This window comes from Natator depressus, chromosome 2 (genome assembly GCF_965152275.1).
Source record: "Natator depressus isolate rNatDep1 chromosome 2, rNatDep2.hap1, whole genome shotgun sequence".
Lineage (NCBI taxonomy): Eukaryota > Metazoa > Chordata > Testudines > Cheloniidae > Natator > Natator depressus.
In genome coordinates, this window is record NC_134235.1 from 2,591,132 (window position 1) to 2,615,756 (window position 24,625).

At 53.4% G+C, this 24,625-nt stretch overlaps 1 protein-coding gene across 2 annotated transcripts in view; it reads left to right on the top strand.

Moving 5' to 3' along the window:
* LOC141982008 (casein kinase II subunit alpha-like) overlaps positions 1 to 24,603 on the top strand; it is a 56,788-nt gene extending 32,185 nt beyond the window's left edge. For both annotated transcript variants that reach the window (XM_074943666.1, XM_074943667.1), the window contains 12 exons: positions 1,564 to 1,699; positions 5,752 to 5,863; positions 7,083 to 7,184; positions 8,975 to 9,025; positions 11,152 to 11,211; positions 12,499 to 12,582; positions 15,331 to 15,441; positions 16,161 to 16,262; positions 18,544 to 18,644; positions 20,941 to 21,089; positions 22,046 to 22,135; positions 22,408 to 24,603. In XM_074943666.1, the coding sequence (XP_074799767.1) occupies positions 1,599 to 1,699; positions 5,752 to 5,863; positions 7,083 to 7,184; positions 8,975 to 9,025; positions 11,152 to 11,211; positions 12,499 to 12,582; positions 15,331 to 15,441; positions 16,161 to 16,262; positions 18,544 to 18,644; positions 20,941 to 21,089; positions 22,046 to 22,135; positions 22,408 to 22,523 (1,179 nt within the window). In that variant the 5' untranslated portion in view covers positions 1,564 to 1,598 and the 3' untranslated portion in view covers positions 22,524 to 24,603. The remainder of the gene's footprint in view (positions 1 to 1,563; positions 1,700 to 5,751; positions 5,864 to 7,082; positions 7,185 to 8,974; positions 9,026 to 11,151; positions 11,212 to 12,498; positions 12,583 to 15,330; positions 15,442 to 16,160; positions 16,263 to 18,543; positions 18,645 to 20,940; positions 21,090 to 22,045; positions 22,136 to 22,407) is intronic.
* The last annotated feature ends 22 nt before the right edge of the window (positions 24,604 to 24,625 follow it).

Below are 24,625 nucleotides of genomic sequence, written 5' to 3' on the forward strand. Positions count from 1 at the left end.
TATCAACAAAATCCAATTTAAATTAAAAAGTCAGATTAAAAAAAAAATCATTGATTTTTATCCACTTTGCTTGGCAGGATGAGAGGCTGCAGGTCTCATCATGCAGAGTTCACTCTTCATCTTTTGGGTGCTGGGAACTGTAGTTTCCTTGGTCACTGTATCCCTGTTTATAGATGTTTCCATTTTATGCAATTTCAGTAGGGGCTGTGAGCTCCTGGCAACTTGCCAGTGGAGTCCCTAGTATGGCAAAGTTTGGGTACCCCACTCTATTAGATTCTGGTGACTCTCTGAGTCCATTTGTGAGTTCTGAAAGAATATTACCTGTTGTCCCTACTAATTGCCCAGAGCTATGGTTCTGCCCCTTTCAGGGTCATGATGGTTACTGTGTTTCACTGAAGCTCCTTGTTCCTGGGTCTTGGGCCAGTGGACACCTTAATTATTCCTGGTCGTGCTGGATGTTCAGCACACAGGTGCAGTGTACGGAGGATGCATTTAAACCAGATGTGACCTGGCTCAGCAGGCCTGGGGAGAGTCAAGGAACTGCTCGCCCTGACCCTGAGGAAAGGGTGTGGTTACCTGCCCTGAGGCCATTCTTGCCTTTCTTCCTGCCCGGAGAAGGGACCAGTTACCATATGATGCCTGAGCAGGAAGGTAGGCTCCTTGGTGGAGGATCACTCAAGCTAATCAGAGTGAGGAGATATGAGAACTGGTCGGCCAGTACGTCATTGGGTTGCTGTGGCCGTAATGGAGCATTGTGTGGGGTTCGTCTCTGCAGGCTTCTCCTCCTGACAGACAGGATGGATAGCTGTGACCTGCTGTACTTTAGGCCCAGAAGATGTGGCCCTTGCCAGTAGTGCTCTGGGTTGGGTGGTTTGGGAGCTGCCCTGACGTAAACCCTCCAGTCTTGAGACAGATCTGAGTGTTGCCTCTGCTTGTGGTCTATATCCTGGTTCGGTACTGACAGCCAGAAAAAGGAAGAGCCTAGAAAAAGCTTTCTCCTTTGGGGAAGCAGCTTTCCAGACGGCAGCTAACTGGTTCAGTGAGGATTTGGTGGCGCTTGTTCTTAATTGCTGTGGAGCTCTTGAAACTGGAGACCCATGGAGGGAGGTTTGTGCTATTAACTTAATTGGCCCCCTGGGTGGATAGTGAGTGTGCTTGGGACAGGGGGGAGGGAGCGTGTGTGCTGCCAGAGGCTAAAAGGGCTGTCAGTTCTGCACACCCGAGGTCTTGTCACCGGGAGGAGGCCAGAATCTGGCCAGCAGTGGGAGTGTGGGCTTCCTTCGTTCTCTTGCACACATGCTGCAGTGCTGCTGACCTGAGCGGGTGATGTTTCAGAGGGGTGAGAGGCCGGTTCTTCCCGGTGCTGGAGCAGAAGTAGAGCACAGTGCCACTGGCAGCTGGGTACGTGTCTAGCCTCTGGCCTGGAAATACAAGCCACTGCCAGTTCTGTGTGGTGTCCTTTTTCCATAGACCCCCTTCCTGTTCATGCATGCTTATCCTCCTCTTTCCTTATGCTGGTGAGTTTGATTCTCATTCCAATTGGTTTGTATTTATATTTTTTAGGGTGATTGAGGTGCTGACCCTCTGTCTGTGGAAGCATGTCGGGCCCAGTGCCGAGTCGAGCAAGGGTCTATGCGGATGTGAACACTCAGAGACCCCGCGAGTACTGGGACTACGAGTCACACGTCGTGGAATGGGGGTATGACTGGTGTCAAGGGAAACCCCAGGGACTTCTTGAGCCATGGGCTCAAAACTTATTTACCAGATTACTTGCGAACTGGCTTGTGGTATTTCTAGGTTGCTTAACACCATAATATCAATGGCCCATATTTTCAAATGGGGCCTAAAGTTAGGCTTCTGAAATATATATTTAAGCACTTTAATAATAATGATTACTAGCTCTTACCTAGCACTTTACATCACTAGATCTCAAAGCACTTTAGAAAGGAGGAATCTTGTATCGTTATTATTATCCCCAATTTACAGATGGGGAAACTGAGGCACAGAGAAAGGCTTTGGCTTGCCGAAGTAGCAAGCCAGTGGCAAAGCAGGGTGAAGAACCCAGGTCTCCAGAGTCCTGGTCCAGTGCGCACTCTGCTAGGTCACACTGCCTAGTGAATAGAACACTAGCAATAAGTGGCTTAACTTTCAGAGGTACTGAGCACCTGCCATTCGAAGTCCCCAGCACCTCTGAAAATTCAGCCATTTTCATTTTGGTGTCCAGCTTTAAGCACCGTGCGTTTGCAAACACTGGCCCAAGTGCTTAATGCTGTGATTAGGATTTGCAGAGCATAGTCTATAGGGGGAGTTACTGAGGATTCTGGCTTTGGTAGGTTTTTATAATTTAAAAGAAGATTAAAATCAAGTTATAGTAACAAATTTTGAAGCCCCTATTGCTCTGAGCTGGTCTCTTCAGGTCTGTCTGCGCTTTGGATACTTTCTCATCATTGCTAACACCTGTGGAGCTGGACTGACTGTTAGCTTTATGTATAGATAGGCATCCGGTGGCTTCTCTCATTTTCAGCACTGTAAGCGTGCGGGACTCACCCCGGGGGCACCACCTGCTGGTGTCCTGGGAATTAGCTCTACTTCCAGCTTTGAAGTGCCCTCTGCAGGCCGATGTCCTGCTTATGCCGGCCCCCGTGTCCCTCCCAGACCCGGTGCCCCTTGTACGCCGGGGTGCTGCCCCCTGGCAGTAACCCCTCACTTGCAGGGTCTCCCCTCCCCGGGGAACCCCTACCCCCATCTCTACCTCGCCTCAGTCGTAGGCTCCTGCCAGTCACCAGCTAGCCCCTGCACCCTGGGACAGACTGCAGCGTAAGCCACTCATCACAGGCAAGGTTGGGTTTGGACCTGCTGCCTCGGTCTAACCTTGGGCTGTCCCTGCAACCCCAGTACCTGTGGGCCTAATACTAGGCCACAGCCTGGGGCTTTCCTGGCTGGAGCTCCCCAGCTCCTCAGGCCCTTCCCCAGCCCTGCTCCAGTCTAGGTACTCTGCTTAGGTCCCTGCAGCCAGGTCCTTCCCCCTCAGAAGCTAGGGAGAGTCTCCTGAGCTTCAGCCCAGCAGCCCCTTTATAGGGCCAGCGGAGTCTGTTTGGGGTGTGGGCACAGCTGAGCCTGCCTCCCAATCAGCCCAGCCTAAGGCTCCCAGCCCCGGCCCTCTCCCAGGGCTCTTTTAAGCCCTTCCAGGCAGGAGCGGGTGGCCACCCCGCTACAAGCACCAAGTCCTGTCACTCCACTCAGAGCAGATCTAAATGACACAGCACTGAAAATGCTCTTGGTAGCCAGCAATGCCCCTATAGCAGGGTTCCCAATGCTCCTAGCATCAGTGGAGCTGGTGGTAAGCTTGAAAAATGACCCTCGTGTGGAGAGTCTTAGCCACTCTTGTGAGTGGCTGGTTTGGAGTGTGGGAATTCTCACCGCTGGGGAAGTGGGCTGCTCTTTGAGTGCTAATGACTATAAGTAAATCTGTAAAATAAGCTTTAGCTTTTAACTTAAAACTTCATGTGAGCTAGTACCAGGCCTGCTCTGCTGTGCTGGGACTGGCAACAGTCAGTGCTAACTGCAATGTTGGGTTTGTTCTGTCCACTGGGAACGGGACTGAGATATACCCCACTCCCCACCCCATTTCATATGCCGGCCACTGAACAGCCTGGACTGGGACCAGTGACCTGGAGATGAAAGATTCCTTGTCCAATTCCTAAGCTCCTCAGCCAGCCAGCCAGCCAGCCCCCTGGGGAACATAATCCAAAACCTCGTGTATCTCCAGTGATGATAATTCTACATCCTTCCTTGGCAGCTTGTTCTGTCACTCAGACTGTTCTTAGAATTAACCTTTTTCCTAATACTGACCTGGAACTTTCCTGTGCTTGTTTCCCATTGAAGAAGAACTGATCCCTGCTGTCTCTCAGACACAGCCCACTATGTTTCCTTCATTTGCTGAGCCTGACATGGTTGGTTTGTGTGTCCATGCTGTCCACTTGTCTCCCCGTGTTTTACTCTGTTGAGAGATCATTTCCTTTTATTGACTCTGGTAATTTGCAATGTATGAAGTCAAACTCTCTGCCTGTTGTTCCTTTTCTTTCCCCATCTTGTTTACTCTTATCAGATCTTTGGAGGCTTTATGCGTTTCCTCCCTGACTTACCAGAAATAATTGCCAATGCTTTGCTAGTTCCTTTAGTCCTCTCAGGTGAATTTCATGAGGCCCTGATGATTTAGCTTAAATGCAGGTTCTCTGGGTCGTATTTATCCTATTATTTCCTGATTCCCCCTTGTTAAGATTATTTTTACAGTGCTCCACACGTGCATGACCCTTTATAGAGAAATAGAAATGGACAGGTCCCTGCACAGAGGAGGGCAGCATTGCATTGCAAGTACTATGTAAATCTTTGCCCTCCTTTAGTGCCTTCCATCAGTCGATGTTGGAGTTTGGAATTAATTAATCCTCACAGCCCACAAGTGTCCATTTTGTAGATGGCAAAACTGAGGCACAAAGAGGGGATGTATTGCTCAGGGCTACTCAGTAGCTGGGGGGCGGAGCTGGCAATAGACTCAAGGAGCCCTGACTCCATCTGCTTCTCAAAGGGAAGAGTGCCAAGTTTTTGAATTGCCCAAATCATCTTCTTCAGCATGGAAGTGTTCACCCTCAGGGTTCTGGGTAGCTGCATTCTTCCAGCAATAATCTGCGCAAACACTTGTGAACTTACACTCTGTTAAGCAGCTGTGTCACGGAGTCACCAGGCGATGCTCTGGAACTGCTCCCTACGAAGCCAGTCAGGACTCTGGGGGAGCCTCCTCTCTGTGAGCAGACTGTCTCCAGGGCAAGAAGCTTACACAGCTTCGACCTTCCTGGGCTTGACCTCGGAGCATTCAGCATCCCCTTCTCACACCATGCGCTTCCTGCAGCGAGTCTGCACAGACGGGGCTCCTGGGGAAGCCAGTGGGTCCTGCACCCCAACTCCGCAGTCAGACGGGACTCTCAGCCAGCCAGTAACACAGAAGGTTTATTAGACGACAGGAACATGGTCTAACACAGAGCTTGTAGGTACAGATACCATGACCCCACAGTCAGGTCCATCTTGGGGTGGTGGGGCAGCAGCAGGGAGGCCAGATGCCCATCTGGGCTTCCCTGCAATTCCCCAGCCACTCCAAACTGACTCACTCACCAGCCCCTCCTCCTCTGGGCTTTGTCCCTTTCCCGGGCCAGGAGGTCACCGGATTCCTTTGTTCTCCAACCCTTTAGCTATCACCTTGCAGCGGGAAAGAGTCCAGGCCATCAGTTGCCAGGAGACAGAATGTCAGCCATTTATGTACACTGGCCCTTTGCTCTGCAACAATTACACCCCCTTATCCCACCCCCTAGAGACTTAAGAAATGCATAGGGGAAACTGAGGCACCCCTACAGTATTCAGAGGAAACATTAAGAATAGTCCCACTTCGTCACAAGCTGTTGTGTCCCATCCCAGAGAAGGTTGTATTTCAGTGGTGAGTGAAGTGTTCTCTGTTAGTATCTAATCATAAAGCCCTTTGAGTCCTTTTGAGGTACACAAGAGAGCCGTATTCCTTTGCAATGGCAGCTGCTTTTCACCAGGTCTAGGATTTGTGGGTACATTTGTGAAGCCCTATATGCTACAGAACAGCTCCCAGTTCTCTTGCCCTCACCAGAATCTTTGGGAGAACTGCTCTCTGAAAATGACCCAGTGTTTGGTTCTGACCTGGGTTCTCCTCCTTCATCTTCTCTTCTTGTACAGCAACCAAGATGACTACCAGCTTGTGCGGAAACTTGGCCGTGGCAAATACAGTGAAGTCTTTGAAGCCATCAACATCACGAACAATGAAAAAGTTGTGGTGAAAATCCTTAAGGTGGGTATGTTGGGCAGGGGGCCTTGAACCCCATCCTGTTCCCCACCTGGTGCTTCTTGTTCACCCTTTCCCTGTGCATTTGAGGTCTGTGCTACTGATCTTTGGGTGATGGATCCTTTGCTGAGGAAGGCTGTAGTTATGAGACAGGAAGGGAGAACTTTTCATTGTCTGTCCTGTCCTCCTCTCCCTACCCGCAGCTCAGAGAGCTGATGTGATGAAGAGTGCATGGGAGGGGCAGGAAGATCAGCGCACATTCCCCAGTGGCTGAAGGGAAATTCTGTGCTCCTCCTCATATTTAAACCCCACATGTACCCTCTTTGCCTCTCTTCTCCACCATCCACTTACCTGGCACTCACTGACATAGCTTCTGAGGTTGGGCGGGGTGTCTATTAACATGTGCCAGTCTCTGCCCCACTTGGAGGTGCTACGGGACACACACACACACACACACTCACTCTCACTCACTCACTACCAGATGCACCAGGCCTTGTTGTTGCTGTGATCTAAAACTAAAGTAGGAGCAGGGGTTGGCCATGACTAGAGCAGGGTTCAAAGAAGAACGAGGTGAGGGCAGGGCCGTAAATGGCTGTTAGCCAGGATGGGCAGGGATGGTGTCCTTGGCCTCTGTTTGCCAGAAGCTGGGAATGAGCGACAGGGGAGGGATCACTGGAGGATTCCCTGCTCTGTCCATTCCCTCTGGGGCCCCTGACACTGGCACCTTTGGTCTGACCCAGTATGGCCGTTCTTATGATATACTTGGCCGAAACGTCTGCTCCCCTCCCCCGAGATGGCTGCATCTCAGTGGTGCTGTGTGTGGAGTTCATGAATGCTGTGGCGGGTGAGCATTGAGGCTCCTCAGTTGCCATCTCAGTACGTCACAGCAGCCCTGCCAATCCAGCACTAAATCCACAAGCTGAGAACAGTGCAGCTCCCCAGCGCCCAGAGGAGAAACAGTAACTGTGTCCTCACTCCCAGGATGATGAAACCTGATTGCAGCTCATTGTTCCAATGGCTCCACACCACACACAATGTGTTACGGCAGCTCCCTTCTCCGTGGGGAGGAGTGCAGACTGAACAGCATTTCAGAGACTGGATGGGGTCTGCTGTCTTCAGCCCATATCCTCCATGTAGGTTTTCCCTGCTGTCTGCCCAAGTCATTGTGGCAAACAGGTCCAGTGAGGTCTGTCTGGTGGTAACCCTCTTATTTTCTCTTTTGTAGCCAGTAAAAAAGAAGAAAATCAAGCGTGAGATTAAGATCCTGGAGAATCTCCGAGGAGGCCCCAATATTATCAGTCTGCTAGATATAGTCAAAGACCCCGTGGTAAGGAGCGTGGGCTGGAAGGGAAGGGGTTGAAGATGAGAAGGAATCCTGTGGCCTAGTCTGCGGTGACTAATGCTGGCCATGGTTTCACCCAGTGATTCCTACATCAAGCCCAGTGACTTGTGGCTGAGCTGGAACATGTTTCTTGGCCTTGTGGCAGCAGCATGCCTCCCATAGAGGGAGTCATGGGCAGGGAGAGCTGTCAGGGCCATATGTTCAGCCCTCTAGTCATGGGTGGTGGGGGAAGACTCTTCCACTGCTGCAGTGATCCCTCTGGCTGTTTCAGGAGCCTTGGGGGTAACAGGCGGGGCCTGTGTGCAGCCCTCTAGCACCCAGGTAAAGGAGGTTTTGTGTCCAGGGGGGAGTGAGTATCCCCAGGTCACCTTATATTAGCTGAGATGTTTCCCTTTTGGAGCATCTGCTCTCTTGTCCCATTTTGTGGGTCACTGGTGGGCGACTCTGCCTTGCCCACTAACCTGCAGGTCAATGACAAGCTGATTTTGAAGGTGCCCCCTTAGGAGCCCTTCTAGTTTGTTAATGGACAAGTGAGGCTACAGGATGCTGCACCCCAGTGCTTCTGTCTGTGCTTTAGGTGGCACTTCCCACACTTGGCACGGGCTGAGCTGACGGCTTCGTGGGGAATGGTGGAGGAGGTGGAGAAACAGGACTATTCAGGCTCTGGCTCTGGATTGTTTTATAGACGGGCTGGTTGTCTTGAACCGGACACTTGCTCCTGGACTGACACCTTTAATGTAGCACGTTACAATAGGGGAACAGATGTGATCTTTGTAGCATGGCATGATCTTGCTGACCCCTTGCAAAGAGGGGTTCATGTTGGAAGCACTGGCTGGGCTTAAAGTGAGGTTACAGTCAGAAAAGTGACAATAGAATAACGGTTCACTTCTTATGCCTCATGGCAGCCTCCTTTGTCTGTCACACCTGCCTCTGGTACTGGCCAAAGGAGCATTTACTCCTCCCGTCCCCACCGAGCCAGGGCAACTCTGGGAGTCAGCAGGGTTCCATTCTGCCTTGTGCCTCAACAGCAGACTTGCCAGCTCGGTTCCTGCTGCAGGCGCCTTAGACCCAGTGGTGATGTGGGAAACAGGAGGAGCCTGGCTGGTGTTGGAGAGTCGAAGGGAAATGTGTGCTTCTGGCAACCGAACGATTGTTTTTTCATGTGAAAGCTGAGCATGCAGGATCTGGAAGCTGCCAAAAGAGGGCAAATCTGGGAGCCACCAGGTGGCGTCTCAGAGCAGAGCTGTACACTAACCCCAGCAGTGCTGGTGGGCACCACTGGGATAAATCAGACCTCAGTTGGATGCAGCGTTTTCCTTCATTCCTGCCCTAAACTGCCTTGTAGTATTGCTGTTAAGTACTTGCTGCATCTCACCCCAGAGGTGGCTGCATTTCATTGGTTGGTAAAGTGATTAATATCTATGTATGCATGTGCTTTTTTGTGTTATGGTATGTGGAATACCTTAACGCTGGGCACTACACACACAACTGGAGATGATCCTGGCGCAGGTGGCTTTCCAGTCCAGTTCTCTAGTGTAGCTGTGTGCGGTGTAACCCTGCTTGTGAAGCTCCTCAGGACCTTTTGAGAGGGAGAGCACTACCGAGATGGGAGCGCGCTGTGGCTAGTGAAGGGCTCCGGGTCCTAAACAGGGCAAGAGACCTGCTTCTTGTATCTGCCTTGCTAAACCCCTGGCTGGCTCTGTTGTCGTCTGTGTGCAGGACTAAACCACTTTCTTTTCTTTCTCTGCCTTGGAATGGCTGGTGCTGCCTCACAGTCTCGCACGCCTGCCCTGGTCTTTGAACATGTCAACAACACAGACTTCAAGGTAAGTGACCTCCAGCCACTTGCAGATGTTCCCTGTAATATCAGGTCATGCTCGGATTCCTGCCCAGTACATAACTTCTGCGCCCAGCCCCTCATTGCCTCATGCAGGGGAGGGGAAGGCCTCGAGCGGGCCTCTGCTTCCCAGCCCAACAAGGCCACAGAAATGGTTACTGTCACCCTTCTGTGCAGGTGGGTTGAGAAACGCTGACTCTGTGACCTGGAGTCATCACCAACCCCCTCAGGGATGTGCTGTTGCTGTTGACTGAAGGGGCTTAAAATCTGGGGGAGGAACCCAGGAGCTTGATGCATGGGATAGGAATTGCTGCACTGGATTGATCTTGCTGGTATCCCTCCAGCTCTGTTACACTGTTCAGAGGGGTAGCCTACCGCTGCCCTGTGTCCTGTCTCTGGCAGTGGCCTGTATGTGATGCTTTGAGGAAGCTGACAGGCACCTAATGCAGTTGGCCAAATGAGCATTATTTTATTCGGACCCGGGGACAAGGCCTCCCGCGGGTTCACAATGGAAAAACGAGTGTGTTTGACCAGCGGGTGGGACTAGATGACCACCTGAGGTCTCTTCCAGTCATAATCTTCTATGATTTTATTATTAGTACGTGTTGTGAGAGTGACGTAGTGGTTAGGCCCCTCTCTTTCCCCACTGGCTTTGGTCCCCCCTCCTGGGGTCGTGTAGTAATTCTTGTTGTCAGAAGGGGGTCACGGTGCAGGGCAGTTTGAGAACTGATGTTCTCACTCCATCCTCAGTGCCAGGATCTAGTAGGACCAAGTTTTCCCTGTTCCTAGGCCTAGGACAGGAGCATCTTGGGCCATCTGCTCTACCTCCATTTCACGATCTGGGAGTAGTGGAGTGCAGATGAAGGCATGCATGGGTTGTGAGGTTGACCAGTTTGTGGGTTCAGTTCCTCTTCTGTTGGTATTGGTGAGGGGTCTCAAACATGTGGGCTGCGTGCGGCCTGCAGAGTTATTTCCTGCGACCCGCCATAAGCGCCAACTCCACTGGCAGCCAAGCTCCCCCCCAGCCCAACCCCCCGAGTGCACCGCGTCCCCGCTCCTCTGCTTACTTCCCAGCATTTCCTGCAGCCAAACAGCTGTTTGGCAGTGTTTAGGACTTTTCAGGAGGTGGGGAGGAGCAGGGACGCAGCACGCTTGGGGAGGAGGCGGAGAAGAGGCGGGGCTGGGGCCGGGATTTGGGGAAGGGGTTGGAATGGGGCAGGGAAGGGGCGGAGTTGGGGCGGGGACTTTGGGGAAGGAGTTGGAAGAAGCGGGGCAGGGGCGGGGCCTCATGGACTAGACAAGCAGTCTGAGGTATGAAGTTCAGCATGTATGATTCTTTGCTGTGAGTAGTTGGGAAGAATGTTTGTTAAAAGTGGCAACATATTTTGTATGAATAGTTACTTTTAAAAGTTCCTGCCATTACAGCGATGTTGATAGACTGTTAGTGTGGATCATCATCAGTGTTACTGACGTCATAAGGAATAGTTACAGGTGTTTATATTTTATTAAAACCCCTCTTCGCATTACAGTTTTTACAAAGTTAATACACTGACTTTTAATAGCACACTATATTACTCTTCATTGTTTTCATTTTTGACTATACTTTTGTATCGTTGTATGAAAAGGTTTCAGTGATGAGGCCCTCAGGCCAATGTACTAGTCCTCATGTGGCCCTTGTGTTGATTTGAGTTTGAGATCCCTGGTATTGATCGTTCCTGGTTGTAACAGTTGGGGCACGAAGCAGGCCTGTGGGCTGTGCACTAGAGACCTACCAGGGTGAGGGTTACCTTCTTAAGAGCCCAGAATGGCCTGCGTCCGGACCCAGTCCTTCGAGATCGCTTCTCTCCCTGGGCCCCATCCAGGAGCATTCCCAGTTGGTTGGCCAGGCCTGGAGTTTCAGGGCCTGAGGTCTGGGCACGAAAGTTCTCTGCGTGTGCAATCCCTGCGGTTGTGCAGGGGGCTAGCGAGCCCCTGACTTGCTACGTGGTGTGCAGTGGTGCTGTCGTGCCAATAGACGTGCATGTCACTGCCCCAGAGCTCTTACAGGAGACGATAAGATGCTGTGCACAAGCGTGGGGGCGTTTCAGTAACTGCTCTCCCATTCCTTGCTTGCAGCAATTGTACCAGACACTGTCTGACTTCGACATTCGATTCTACATGTATGAAATCCTAAAGGTGAGTGCCCCGAGACAGAGGAACTCCTGCAGCAGGGCAGGGACCTCGCCTGTCTTCCTGGGGACGCCCCCTAACTTCCTCAGGTGATGGGGGGTGCTCTATATCGGAAGTGATCTGGGGTGAGGTGCTGTGTCTCCTCCTTGTAGTCAGAATGCAAAGGCAGGGAACAGCAGCCACTTAGCTGGTGCCTGCTAGCCACACATGATGGCTTCTTGAGCAGCAACACAATGCGCTCACGGGTAAATCCCAGCCCGGGCAGATAAAGCAGGCTGTAGAGTTTGTTGGTGAGTGGGACTATGTCTCGGGATGTGGAGGTCCCAAAGTCACTGACTCGTTGAGGTCCTGTGACCCTGAGAAGCCATCCATCCTCCTTCCCCGCTTCAGACCCAGTATCAGGGTTGGTGTTAGATGCAAGCAGCCAGCATGGGGCTTGCATGGGGTTTTCTAAGCTGACTGGCCAGCGTGAAGGGGGGGTGTCAGCACTTTATCTAGGTGTCACCTGGTCCCGCATTGCCGCCATCACCCTTCCAGCCACAGACTGGCTGGAATCCCATTGCGCAGCTCCTTGGTCACAGGAGGCCCCTATGAAGGGAAATCCGAATGCGTGGGCTTGAGAAGCAAGAGAGAAATGAAACCTAGGTCTCACCCTCGGCACTGGGCTGGGCCAGTGAGAGTCTGGGACTGAGAATTGAACCTGGGAGTTTTGCACGGTGCTGCAGAGCACTAACCCCTGGGCCAAGGGTCAGCTTGGGAACCTGAGATCAGGGCTGGGGTGGAACTGACAACAGTGCAGCAGGGGCAGCCAAAATGCAGACCACTTTATAGTCTTTAACGCCGTCTGTGGCGACTGGGATGTTTCATAGAGCATCCTGGCAGAGCCCACCTCTGAGTGACTTTGATAACAAAGGACTGTTGTTTTCCTCCCGCAGGAACGCAGAGAGGATGGTTATGTTTTGGAAGCAAGAGATGGGAGTATATTGGTTGGGTGATCAATCCTATGGGCTTATCTGGGGCAGTAAAAGGGCTTATTCCTGAACAGAGCCCGGAGAACGTGCGGAGCTCAGATCTCGGGGTTCATGTCAGTGAAACGGTGATGGCTCTTCCTGCTGCCCGGGTGTTCAGCCCATGAAGTTCCTGAGGTTGCATGGCTAATTCCCAGCACAGCCCATGAATCTCTCCCTGCTGCCAAACCTTAAATTTGGTATCTCTGTGCACTTACTGTGTCTAGGTATGCAGGGGGATTTGCTAGTCAGTGACGTGACACCTCCTCTGTTGTTGTGTTCCCAGGCACTGGATTACTGTCACAGTATGGGGGTCATGCATCGAGATGTCAAGCCGCACAATGTCATGATAGACCACGAGCACAGAAAGGTAAGATGGGGCCTGCCACAGGCTGGCTTGACTGCTGGCCCACAAAAATCCCGCAGTTGAACTGTACCTTTCTTTCCCAGCCTCTGCACTAGGGCGGGTGAGCGAGACGCTGCTGAGCAGCACCGGATAGCTCAGTTGTGTGTGTTTGATGTAGTGTGATGAGGAAAGAAGTGGCTGCTGATCTGACCTTTCTAGGCCCACCCACGGTATCTGATGCAGCAGTGAGCAGAGACCATTAGCCTTGTCTTCAACTCGGCTTCCAAGTCCCAGTAAAGAAACCTCCTGAAAATAGCAGAGCAAAGAGTCCTCCTCTTGCACACTCGTGTGCATATTTGCTCATGCTTCTCCTTTGTGCTCCCTCAGGCTCATTTACACTCCTTGCCTATCCTGATCATAAACTTAGCGGCAGTTTGCTCAGCTGTGGTTTTAATACCATTGCTTCCCTTGGAGGAGGCGGTTGAGTTCGTGCTGCTCTGAGACACCACCCCCTTGGAGCTAATATGCTCACAGCCCTGTCCCGGTGCTATGTTCCAGTCTCTCGCCGTGTTTTACATCAGGCTCTCACTTCCTATAGTGAGGGACATGGCAGCAGTGGGAAAACGGGGGCTGGTGGTATGCAGGCAGCGAGTGGGTTTGAGTGGAGTCTTGCCTGGGTGGAGACTGACCAGCCCTTGATGTAGCTAGTCCCCAGCAGGCTCCAGCCTGGGGTGATGAATGTGCAGCTGTGCCTCAACACCCCTGTTTGTCTGGGGATACAGGTGCCCATAAAAACGACACCTGTATCTAGTAAACTTTGTTTTATTTGCCACCTGTTTGTGAGTAACTTGGGCTTGTAAATGTAACTTTAGATTGCTTCCAGAGCCTTTGTAGTGAGCTGCCATCTGGGACCCTGGAAAAAAACCCTGGACTTCAAAGGGAGGTTGCTCAGAGAGCCGTGCTGGTCATTCTCGAGTGGTGTGTGTCAAGGGCAAAACCACCTATTGCCAGCAAACTCCTGTGATCATTAGCAGGGAAAGAATGTTCTCTCTCTACCCGACCTCTCAGGGACTGTGCTTTTCCACTTCCTTCTGCTGGGGAGGTGAGGCCACCTGCTCCGGGTCACTTTGTTACTGGTCAGCTTCCCTTCAGTTTATCCATAGCACCTTCCCAGCTCTGCCTCTGACTTACTGCAGGGCTTTGGGCAAGTTATTTCCCCACTGGGGCTGATATTGACTTACTTCAAGGGGCTGTTTGTGAAGCTTGTTAGGAATTTGTTCACATTTAGAAAGTGCTTTGAGATCCTCAGATGTGTTGTGTTAATTCAGATGGAATAAATAGGCCCAAAGAGTCAAAGGTGTAACATGACCCTGAAACTGTCCAACAGTGTTAAACAAGGTTTGGGGTTTGGTATGCAGAGAGCTGCCTGCTTAGTCCCGTGGCAAATACCCCACTGATGTGCTTTTTAACCTTTCATGAAGGATACGGAAAAAAAGGAAAACCATTTGAAGCATTTGAAATGTCAGGTGTTAGGTAAAGCTTTCATTTTAATAATATCCCTTGTTCCCTTTCCCTTTAGCTGGACAGAGATTTTTTAGAAGGAAAATGCCCCTGGTCTGACAGCCTCTTAGCTGGTGTTAAGATCGTAATGACTGTTCTTTTGGGGAAGAGAGAAGTCGGTAGAGATGGGCTGGAGCTGCTGCTGCTAAAGTCCAATCCCATTTCGTGAAAGATAAATGAAGACAAACACACACACAAGGGGAATGAAAAGAGCAGCAAAGATAGCAAATGCAGCTTCTGTCTCTGGTGTTGACTCTGACTTGCAACCTCGCGGCTGGAAAACACAAGCACGGCATACGGTTTGATCAGCTGCTCCGAGACTTGGCAAACTTTGTAGCAGCATCGGGCTGTTCAGGGCATTGCATTTAGCTGCCCTTCTGGTCACAAAATATTCAGTCTTGTCTGACTATGTTAGACTCTTATTAGACAGAAGGCAAAAGGAGAGGGCTAGGAAAGAGAAGAAATAAGGCAGGGAAGGAAAAGGACACGTCGGGGTAGAGGGAGAGATGAAGTGTTCAGGGTTTAGCGAGAGTCTGTGGAGGTGGTGATGTCATCAGTTTCCCTGTGGCCTGGCCTGGCCTGGTCAGGACATCTCTCTGGGTTAGGATGAAGGCGAGTGGGGTCCCAGTAGCCTGTGGGGGCGGCAGCCATGATGGTGAAGCTTCGTTTTCCCCTCCTCTCGTCTTGCAGTCAGCGTCACAGAGGGCAGCTTTTCCCCAAAAAGTCTCCTTTTGAGGACCCCAAAAGGGAGAAATGGGTGGAAAACCCCACCCCACCCTTCCCCTCCTTATTTTGTTCACCAATTAGGCCTAATTTCTGACATTCCAATTTTGTTCACTGATTTCGGGGCCCACCCTTCTCCTGGTTACCAGACATGATCTTAACACAGTCCTTGAGTTATATCCAGGGGCCCTTTTTGTTTGTGCTAATTCAGTTTTTGTCTCCATTTGCGCCTTTTCCCATCAGCATTTGTGGTTCTAGGTTACTGTGACTCTTTATAAACTTTCTCACAGGTCTGACAGGTACACTCACAAGTCGGGTACATTTGTAGGCCCAATTATCACAGCAGATGAAAAAGCAAAGTTTCTGGTTTTCTGCTGCAGTTCCAGAGTCTCCCTGGCCTTGGGATCCCGCTGGGGAAGGGCAGAGTGCTGGGTGTACAAGACGCTCAAGGCCTGGCCCGGTAATGGCGCTGTCTCTTTCCCACTACAGCTGCGGCTGATAGACTGGGGGCTGGCTGAGTTCTATCATCCTGGGCAGGAGTACAATGTTCGCGTGGCCTCGAGGTATTTCAAGGGACCGGAGCTCTTGGTAGACTACCAGGTACGTTAAGAAGCCCAGCAGGTGAACAGTGCCGGCTGCTGGCCGTGTCAGTCCTTGCAGTGATTGTGCACCCTTTGTACAGCACAGGGCTCCTGTTCCTCTGAGTCTCCTTGTGGGGAGTGGACATACACACTTGCAGAAGGTGGGGCTGCAGAGGGTACAGTGCAGCTGTTCTGTCCCCCCCGGACACACCATGCAGGGCTGGGCACTGGCTGGGCAGCTTTCCCCTAGGAAGGGATGTTGCAGGTTAAGAGATTGGGGTTGATTCTCAGAGAGAAGAGAGACTGTGGCACCAAACTGGAATCTGTCCAAGGGGTGAAAGGGCTACCATGAATGGAGGGCAGGGGACCTGGCCAGGATGAGGCCATGCTGAGCGGGTGAGTGAGTGGGGAAGGCAAGTGAAGCAATGAATATAAATGAGTGCAACACTGCTGGGTGGGCTCCTCTGGGAGGAGAAAGGAAGGTGGTAGAAGAGAGAACATGAAATGCAGGTGAAACCCAGGCCTGTGAACAAGAGACTGAGGTCCCTGGGCTAATGGCATCATGGAACTGGAGCTGTCAGCTAAGCTGACAGCCCCTGTCCTCTGCCAGAGGCTGATCTCCTTGGGGTTTGTGGTGCTGCAGGGCGGGGCATGATGGCTCTCCGGAGCCAGGGGTAGCTGGCTGGGAGTGCTTGGAGCTGCTGCTGCCTCCCACCTCTCTCCCCTTGGCTTTTCCAGATGTATGACTACAGCTTGGACATGTGGAGTTTGGGCTGCATGTTGGCCAGTATGATCTTCCGGAAGGAGCCCTTCTTCCACGGCCACGATAACTATGACCAGGTGAGCTGAGGGTGTCAGGGCGCAGGACCTCACACAGCCCCTCCTTTCCCCTCTAGCTGTCTTTCTGTACAAACCAGGTCAGACTCTGTGGATGAGAGAGGGGCCTAAAGAAATGCCTCAGTGCTCTGTTCTCTAAAATATCTGCTCCAGCAGCCCTGCACTTGCAAGCAACCCTAGAGCAGACCCGCTGCCATACAGACCAGCCACCAGTTCTCCGGAGCAATCCGAGGACAGCAGACCGGCCCTCCAGAGAACCAGGGCAATAACCACCTGCCCAAGCAGCCCGACAGTATCCAACCAGTGCGTGCAGCCTCATATGTGCGAGTCACCCGAGGATAACTAGGGGATGCACCCAGTGCTTTGTTTGTAATGAAGGGGGGGCCAGGGCTCAAGCAATTGTTTTATTTTCATACATGAAGCCACAAGCCCAGTGGTGCCGGGGCTCGGAGGTGCCAGGGCTCAGCCCTGGCAAGCCCTGGCACAAATTAAGCCCTGGTTACATCCTTTGTTGCTTCGGTGGGCTGAGCTCATCGCACGTAGCAGCGGCTTGTTGAATCCCTCCATCCCCCCATAAGCTCCCTGTGTACCACCCTCCCATACCCCGTGTATTTCAGCGACTCCCTACAGCCCAGCCCCTCCCCTCCAGCATGCCCAGGGCTGTGTGGGACCCCACTTCTCCCACCACTGTTGTTTCTCTTGGGAGACGAACGTGTTGACACACTGAACGACTTTGTCGGAAGGATGGGCGAGGCTGAGGTGGGGGTGTTAATGGCAGCCATCACCTGGTTCTTTGAGCGATAGACAACTGCCAAGGTGCTCAAGGCTGTGGCTCTGTTAAACAGGGGGCAGAGGCTCTGTGTTCCCCCCCATCTTCCCCCACACGGCTAGAGCTGTGCCCGTTGACGCCGAGAGCGTTCCCTGACGTGGACTGGAGAAGGCATTCAGAAGTTATGGCTCCAGCTGAACAGACAGAGAGGCGCCGTCCAGTTGGGCGAAGGGCCGTACAGTCTTGGCTGACAAGCCCCAGTGTCAGGTCTAAGCTACAGACTTGCACCGGTGGAGCTGCCCGCGGTAGCGTGTCTGGCGAAGATGCTCTAAGCCGACGGGAGGCAGCTCTCCATCAGCTGAACTCCACCGCGGTAGCTGTGTTGATGGGAGACGCTCTGCCGCCCACAGCGCTGTGTACACGGGGGCTAGGTCAGTGTAACCGCGTTGCTCAGGGGGGTGGATTTTTCACACCCCTGAGTGATGTAGTTACCCCAAGGTAAGTGTGTGGCGTAGTCCTGGCCTTGGTGTACACGTATCCTGGCACGGCTGTGTTGGTGGGTGTGAAATAACCACTGCCCTAGCGCCAGAGCTGTGCTGGCAACCCACCAGCTGTGCCGACAATGGCAGCTCTGGCGACAGATGAGAGCGGCTGTCGGCTGAGCTAGTGCTGCTCCGGGGGGTGGTGTTCCTGCACTGGCTGGAAGTCTCTTCCTGTCGGTGTCCATGCTAGGGGGCTGTTCTGGCATCAGCTCTGTAGTGTAGACATAGCTGAAATCATAGTGCCCTTTCAAACCCTGCTGTCAGCCAGGCCCTGGGACCTCCCCTGCACCCCGTCCTTTGCATCCCGTCACTTGTCCCAGCTGGCCGGTCACCTCTGCTGTCAGCAGCAGCTGAGCAGAGACCCTTCACTGCTCTCTGCAGATACCCCACAGGTCCAGGTTCCTTCGTGGGCCCTCAGGAAGCCTACGCTGGGCTCCCCTCTCCTTCTGAGTTAGGGGGAGCAGCAGTAAACACGGATGTGCTGGCGTTAGTGATGCTAATGGTCCGTCTCTGTTGAATGCTGACCTAAGGCCTTGTAACCCACCCTCTTAACCTCTGAAAGCAGAAGCCTGGTGTATTGCACCTCACTGGGGTGCCTTAAATCTGCCGTTAGTGGGCAGCCCCCAGAGAAATGTTGGGAAGGGTGGGTGATCCCTACAGACGTGCTCTGTTTCCAAGGCAGAGCCCCCCACACCGTGTGCATTGTCTCTGTGTTGGCCCTGCAGTGCTTAGCATGGAGGTTCCCAGGGTCAGGCAGTCAAGTGGTGCAAGGCCAGCCTGCAGGGATGGGAGATCTGGTCTGCAGATAGGCCTCGCTTTCTGTCTCTGTGCTCTGCCGCTGGGTCGCAGATGCCGGGCTTGGTATGCAAAATCATGTACCACCCAGATGTGGCCCGGTGACCCTGGCTGCGCGGGTTGGATTTGCATACGGGCCGTTGAATTTAGTGGTTCTTCTTTCTCTCCCCTCCCACAGCTTGTGCGGATTGCGAAAGTGCTGGGAACGGAGGATCTGTACGACTACATTGACAAGTACAACATAGAGCTGGATCCCCGCTTCAATGACATCCTAGGCAGGTGGGTGCCCAGGGCAGCGGGGGCTGGCTGCAGTGCCATGGTAGCTGGAGTTCCTGTCTCCTGCTCTCCTTACCTCCCTGAATCTCCCTAAGGATGTCCCGACCCAGCTGTGCCCCAGTGCAGGTAACTCGCAGTCTCACTGTACTGGCCACGCTTGACCCCAGGGGCCTTTTCTCCAGCAGGTGAGGTGAGGCGAGCTTTACTCTGGCCTCTTAATCTGTGGCCTTTAGCTATTGCTGCAGGGAGTGATGATGATTAAAGTGAAGATTTAGTCACAGGTATTTTTAGTAAAAGTCATGGACAGGTCACGGGCAGTTACAAAAATTCACGGCCCATGACCTGTCCGTGACTTGTACTACATACCCCTGACTAAATCTTGGGGAGAGGTGTTCCGGGGCAGGGAGCAGCCCGGGGCCGCTGCTGGTGCTCGATGGTGGGGGTGGGGTAGGGGGTGCACGGCCTGGGACCACTGCTGGTGCTCCGGAGCAGGTGGTGGCATGCCACTGGTGCTCAGGAGTGGGGGGTGGCACGGTGGCCTGAGATTGCCCCAGCAGCAGTCAGTGCAGCTGGCCCAGGGACTGCCCGGGCAGCCCTGGAGTCAGTTGCATGGGCTGCTGCAGAAGTCACGGAAGTCCTGGAAAGTCACTGAATCCGTGACAGACTCGCAGCCTTAGTGGTGATGTCCCCACCCTGTGTCAAGATCCAAGAAGATAAACTGAGGCTGGCTTCCCCCACAAATATAGGGGGGTGCAGGAAGGGGTAACGGTGACTCAGCGGGGGGACTCTTCCCTCTGAGTGTGTACCATCCCCCAGTGTGGTGCTGGGGTGCTGGCTGTTTTCTGGGGAGACGTAAAAGTGAGGCCCTGGGGTTTGGATTTCATTGGTAAACTTCCATTACATTAGACAAAGCTGAAACATTGTCTAGGACAAATACAGGGAATCTCCCTATCCACGCGACTTAGAGACGTCTCTCAGAGAGACTGCAGGTCAGATACATGGGGGGCGGGAGAGGCTATAGTCGGTGTATCTAATACCCTGCAGCTTGGAAGCTCCATTCCCATGATTCCAGGTGGCTGTTGCAGCAGGGTTCACAGAAGAACTCGTTTAGTAATAAAACCGAGACGCTAAAGCTCTCGGGACACAGAGATGATGGGGTAGCCCTTGTGCCCTGGCCAAATTCTGACTCAGGGCAGCATCTGTGTTCAGGGGAGTTAAGGGATCTGTGTGGCCCGAGTTCTGGGTTCTCTCTAGCCCCTCAGATGAGACCTCAGCTCCCTGCAGAAGTGAAGCTGGGGATTTGGCTGAGGTAACCACATCCCTGCACCTCCAGGACAGTGGCTTTACGTAGCCGCTCTCTCCTTCCTGCCCCCTGGTGGCTGACTGTGTAGAGCCACCCGAAGGGAGAACAGAAGCAGGGGTTGATGACCAAGTGTGTGCTCTTTGGGATTAAGCAGAGCAGTAAGGCTGGCTGGTTCCTCCATCTCGGGGAGTTAGGGTTTCTGACTGGGTGCTGCACTGAAGGTGGTGTCTCAGCTGCAGGGAAAGCAGAGTATTGCACAGTTCACGGGGGTGTCACCATGCTGGGGAGGGTGCATGCCGTATGGGTCGGGCCCTACAAAATCCCGGTCCATTTTGGTCAATTTCATGGTCATAGAATTTTTAAAATCATAAATGTTATGATTTCAGCTGTTTAAATCTGAAATTCCAGGGTGTTGTAATTGTAGGGGTCCTGACCCAAAAAGGAGTTGGGGGGGGGGGGTGTTGCAAGGTTATTGTGGGGCGGGAGGAGGGGGGTTGCCGTACTGCTACCCTTCTGCACTGCGGCGGCTGCTGGCCGGGAGCCCAGCTCTGAAGGCAGAGCCGCCATCAGCAGTGGTGCAGAAGGGAGGGTGGCCTGGTCTGGTGCGGCTGCTGGCGGGGCACTGCCTTCAGAGCTGGGTGCCCGGCCAGCAGCCGCCACCCTCCAGCCCCCCCGCGCTGAAGGCAGGGTGGCAATACCCCAACCCCCCCTAAAATAACCTTGGGCCCCCCTTTTGGGTCAGGACCCCCAACGCTGGTCTCCCCCGTGAAATCTTTATAGAATAGGGTAAAAGCACACACAAGAGCAGATTTCACGGTCCGTGACGTGTTTTTCATGACTGTGAATTTGGTAGGGCCCTGTGTATGGGGCTGCAGAGAGCCTGGGGTGCGTTGCAGCCCTGCTGGGATGGCTGGGGCGTGCGTTAGTGGGGGGGAGCTCCAGGGGCATGGGCTAGGGTGCAGCAGCAGGGTTCCAGGCTGCCTGTCTCCCTTGCAGACATTCCCGCAAGCGGTGGGAGCGCTTCGTGCACAGTGAGAACCAGCACCTCGTGAGCACAGAGGCACTCGACTTCCTGGACAAGCTCCTGCGCTACGACCACCAGACGCGGCTCACTGCCCGGGAGGCCATGGAGCACCCGTACTTCTGTGCGTAGAAGAAATGCCAGCACCGCCTTCTCTCCTCCCGCCGTTCTGTCCTGGCCGCCTCCCTTCCCTCTCCCAGCCCTCGGATCTCGGTCCCTGCCCTGCCCTCGAGCTGTGCACTGCCGGGGCCTCCCCGGTCTCCTGGGCAAGTGTCACTCTGGCCACAGCGTGGCCAGCGCCTTCCCATGTGCGGGCAGCAGCCTCCTTGGTGCCACCTGCTCAGCAGCCCACTCCGCCCTGGTCCTGCTCGACTGCTCAGCAGCGTCTCTTGGCCCCTCTGGCAGCCCCCATGGTTCAGTTCTTGGTCCTCTGCCCTTCTCTCTTCCTGCTCAGCCATCTTCACTCTCCTTTCTCCCCACCCCCTGCTCGAGCGTTGCCCGTTTCTACCCAGGCACCGCACCCGTAAAACAACCATTATCCATCAGTATCGGGTGAAGCAAATTGCCTTAGACATGCTGCTCCCTGTGGGAAGAGACCAGCGCCCCAAGAGCTGGAGTCCCTCCCCTTTGCTGACACTGCTGTGTTGTCAGTGTCCGATGGAAAAGATAAACTCCCCAGGGCAGGGAGTGAGTCACCTCCTGTCTCAAGCCCCAGGCACGCTGCTGCTATAGGAATGGGTCTGTCCTGTTCTCTTTCGTGGCTGCTGATATCCAGCGTTCCTGGGGGCACCTGACAAAGTGAGTGTGTGGTCCCCGTCTCATGGAAGGGCTGCTCTTACGGGAGTGGAGCATCCCGGATTTCCCACTTGCCTCCCCCACCTTGGTTGTAGCTTCACCTTTGACCCTGGGTGTGGCTTCTCTCCTGTCTGTGGCCACCTGCCAGCATCCCGCATTGGCCTGCTGCGTGGCCAGGTTATCCGGGACAGTGAGGGAGACCCTCCGAAAGCACCCAGCTCTCTCCATGGGTTTGGAGTCTCTTTTGAGTGTGGATGCTCGTCTCATTCACCCTTTCCCTTGCAGATCCCATAGCGAAAGATCCAGCCAGGATGGGCCCCTCAGCTGGACTGTCAGCCAGTAACACACCTGTCAGCTCCTCCAGTATGTTGGCAGGTAGGGTCCTGTGTTCTGGAGCCCTGTGGTACTCGAATGAAAGGCTCTGAGGAGGAGTGACTCCGGTCAGGGAAGATGGGAAGGACTGCCTTTCCTACACCACCCACCTGACTGCCTCTCCAGGGAGCTGGATTGGCATTCTGGGGGACCTTGCCTTCGCTCTAGAGTGGGGTAGGGAGGGCCATGAGGAGCAGCCTCTGGCCTGTTCCCTCCCTGCCATTGTTCCTTTGCTGTCTCTGCTGGCCTGACTCTCTGCCCTCTCCCTGGCACAGGTCTTACCTCAATGTCTGCATCCCAGCCCATTGGCAGCTTGGCCGCATCGCCCGTCATCTCCTCTCCCAACGCTCTGGGGTCGCCAGTTCCTGCTGCAGCTGGAGTGCAGCCCTGAACTCAGTTCTCAGCCTCTGGCTTCGAGCCCTACCAAGGCTGCGCTTGCCTCGTACGCTCCTGCCCTATTCCTCCAAGCGCTGACCCGCTCTGCCACTTGCGAGCCGCAGCTTTCCAGAGGGCAGGAACCGGGGGGGCTCTCTGGAATTTTATTCGTATTTCTGTTGAGTATGAAAAAAGAGCAAAACCATAGGTTCCTTTTTCCCTCTGTGCGGTAACGATATCAAACTCTCTGGCTATGGCCAAAGGCTGATCTTGTTGTCTGTCGGGGTAAAGAGTTAGCTGCATTCTTCTCATGAGGATCATGGTTAGTGATGCAACTGCAATGTAGAAATTTAAAATGGATAATAAAATTTATTTTCTATGTCCCTAACAGGACAGCATGGCCAGTGGCTTGGTCTGGGGCCAGGGACTTGAGCAAAAGCCTCTGTGTGGCTTGATGTATCCTGGGCAGGGAGTGTGTCTTGGGCGGTGACCACTAGGAAGGGTTGAGCATAGTCATGCTTCTTCTGGGAGAACTCGGATTTTAAGGCCAGAAGAGGGACTGTTCTGATCACCTAGTCTGGCCTCCTGCATAGAACAGGCCTGAGCAACACCCTGGTGGTTCCTGCATCCAGCCCTGTAACTTGTGGCTGATCCTGTGCCCGTGTGGCTCCCACTCTTGGGAACCTTCCAGCTGGTAGGGCCCATGAGGACTGGGCACACACCTGCCCCCACATTGTTAGACATCTGACCCCCAACTATCCTTCATTCCCCTCTGTTGTCATAGGCAGTGAGCTGGAATCTCCTGGCGTGTCCCCTCGCTCACTCACCTCCATCGGAACGTACCGATTGCTTAGTATTTATCTGCTTTCTAGGCTGTGCCAAGGGAGCTGAGCGTGTAGTGTTTGCACTGGGCATCGTCCCATTTGTCCCTCTTCCCTTGCAGGGTCCCAAAGCTCGGGCTCCAGCCCCAGCCCAAACATCTGCAGAGCAGTTTTGCAGTCTGAGCCCTGGCCAGCTGTGTCCCGATGGCTGTGTCCCTCCTCAGAATCCAAGGCCAGGAGGAAGCACCGGTCCAGGGACCAGGCAGCAGTCGCTTCCAGCTGGTGTCCCAATGCTGTGCTGCAGCACTGATAGGGCCTTGCTGCTTTTTGGCTTTGGAATCTGAAACACCTGCTCCGGCAAACTCATTGGTTGAACACCTAGAGGGGAGCTGTTGCTATAAAGTGAAGCCTTCTTCAACCCCGTGTCTTCTCAGGGAACCTTCCCCTGCGAGCTGTTCCAGAGTTTGGGGCTGGAGACACTGGTGAGCAGCGGAGGTCTCAGCGTTGAGAGTTTTCAGAGGTGACCTCTGCCACTAGTGATAGTGAGCCTGAGGTGCAAAAAGCCTCTGGTCCAGGAACCCTCTCAGCAGCCGGGCACTTTGTAATCTCCTCAGCGCGGATAGATCCACCAAGAACACCTTAGTCGGCTCACAGAGCCCACTACGTTCATGCCTCCCAGGGCAGGGAGGGATCTTCCCCCTGTGACCTCTGTCCAGGGAAGATTTTTGGGGTGACGGTGCAGAGCAGTGAGACCTGCTGAGGCTGTTGCCACTTGCTGTCTTCTCCAATCGATGGCTGCCACAGTTTCCTGGCACTTCTAGGAAGGACTGTGGATGCCTTGGACTTAATTTGTTCAGGGGAAGGGTGACAACTTTTTGCTATTTTTTTTAGCTGAGGCAGGTGGTCCGGGTTGCCCTCCCAAACAAGCAGGCATAGTCTCAAGTCCTCCTATGGAGCTTCAGGGGCAGTAATAGGGTTTGAGTGCATTGTGTTATCTAGTCTGATCTGCATAGACAGGCTATAGAATTTCACCCCGTAATTCCTGCCTCAAGGCCCAGCGTTTGTGGAGGAAGAGCATTTTCTTTAGATATGTCCAGTCTCGATTGAAACGCCAAGCAATGGTGGATTCTCTGTGTCCTCAGGTCAGTTGTTCCAATAGATACTTACTTTCCCTTCGGAAATTTTGCACCTTATTCCTAGTCTGAAGTTGTCTAACTTCATTTTCTACCCGTGGGTTCTTGTTCTGACTTTGCCAGATTAAAGAACCCTCAGCTATAAGAAATCTTCTACCCACTAT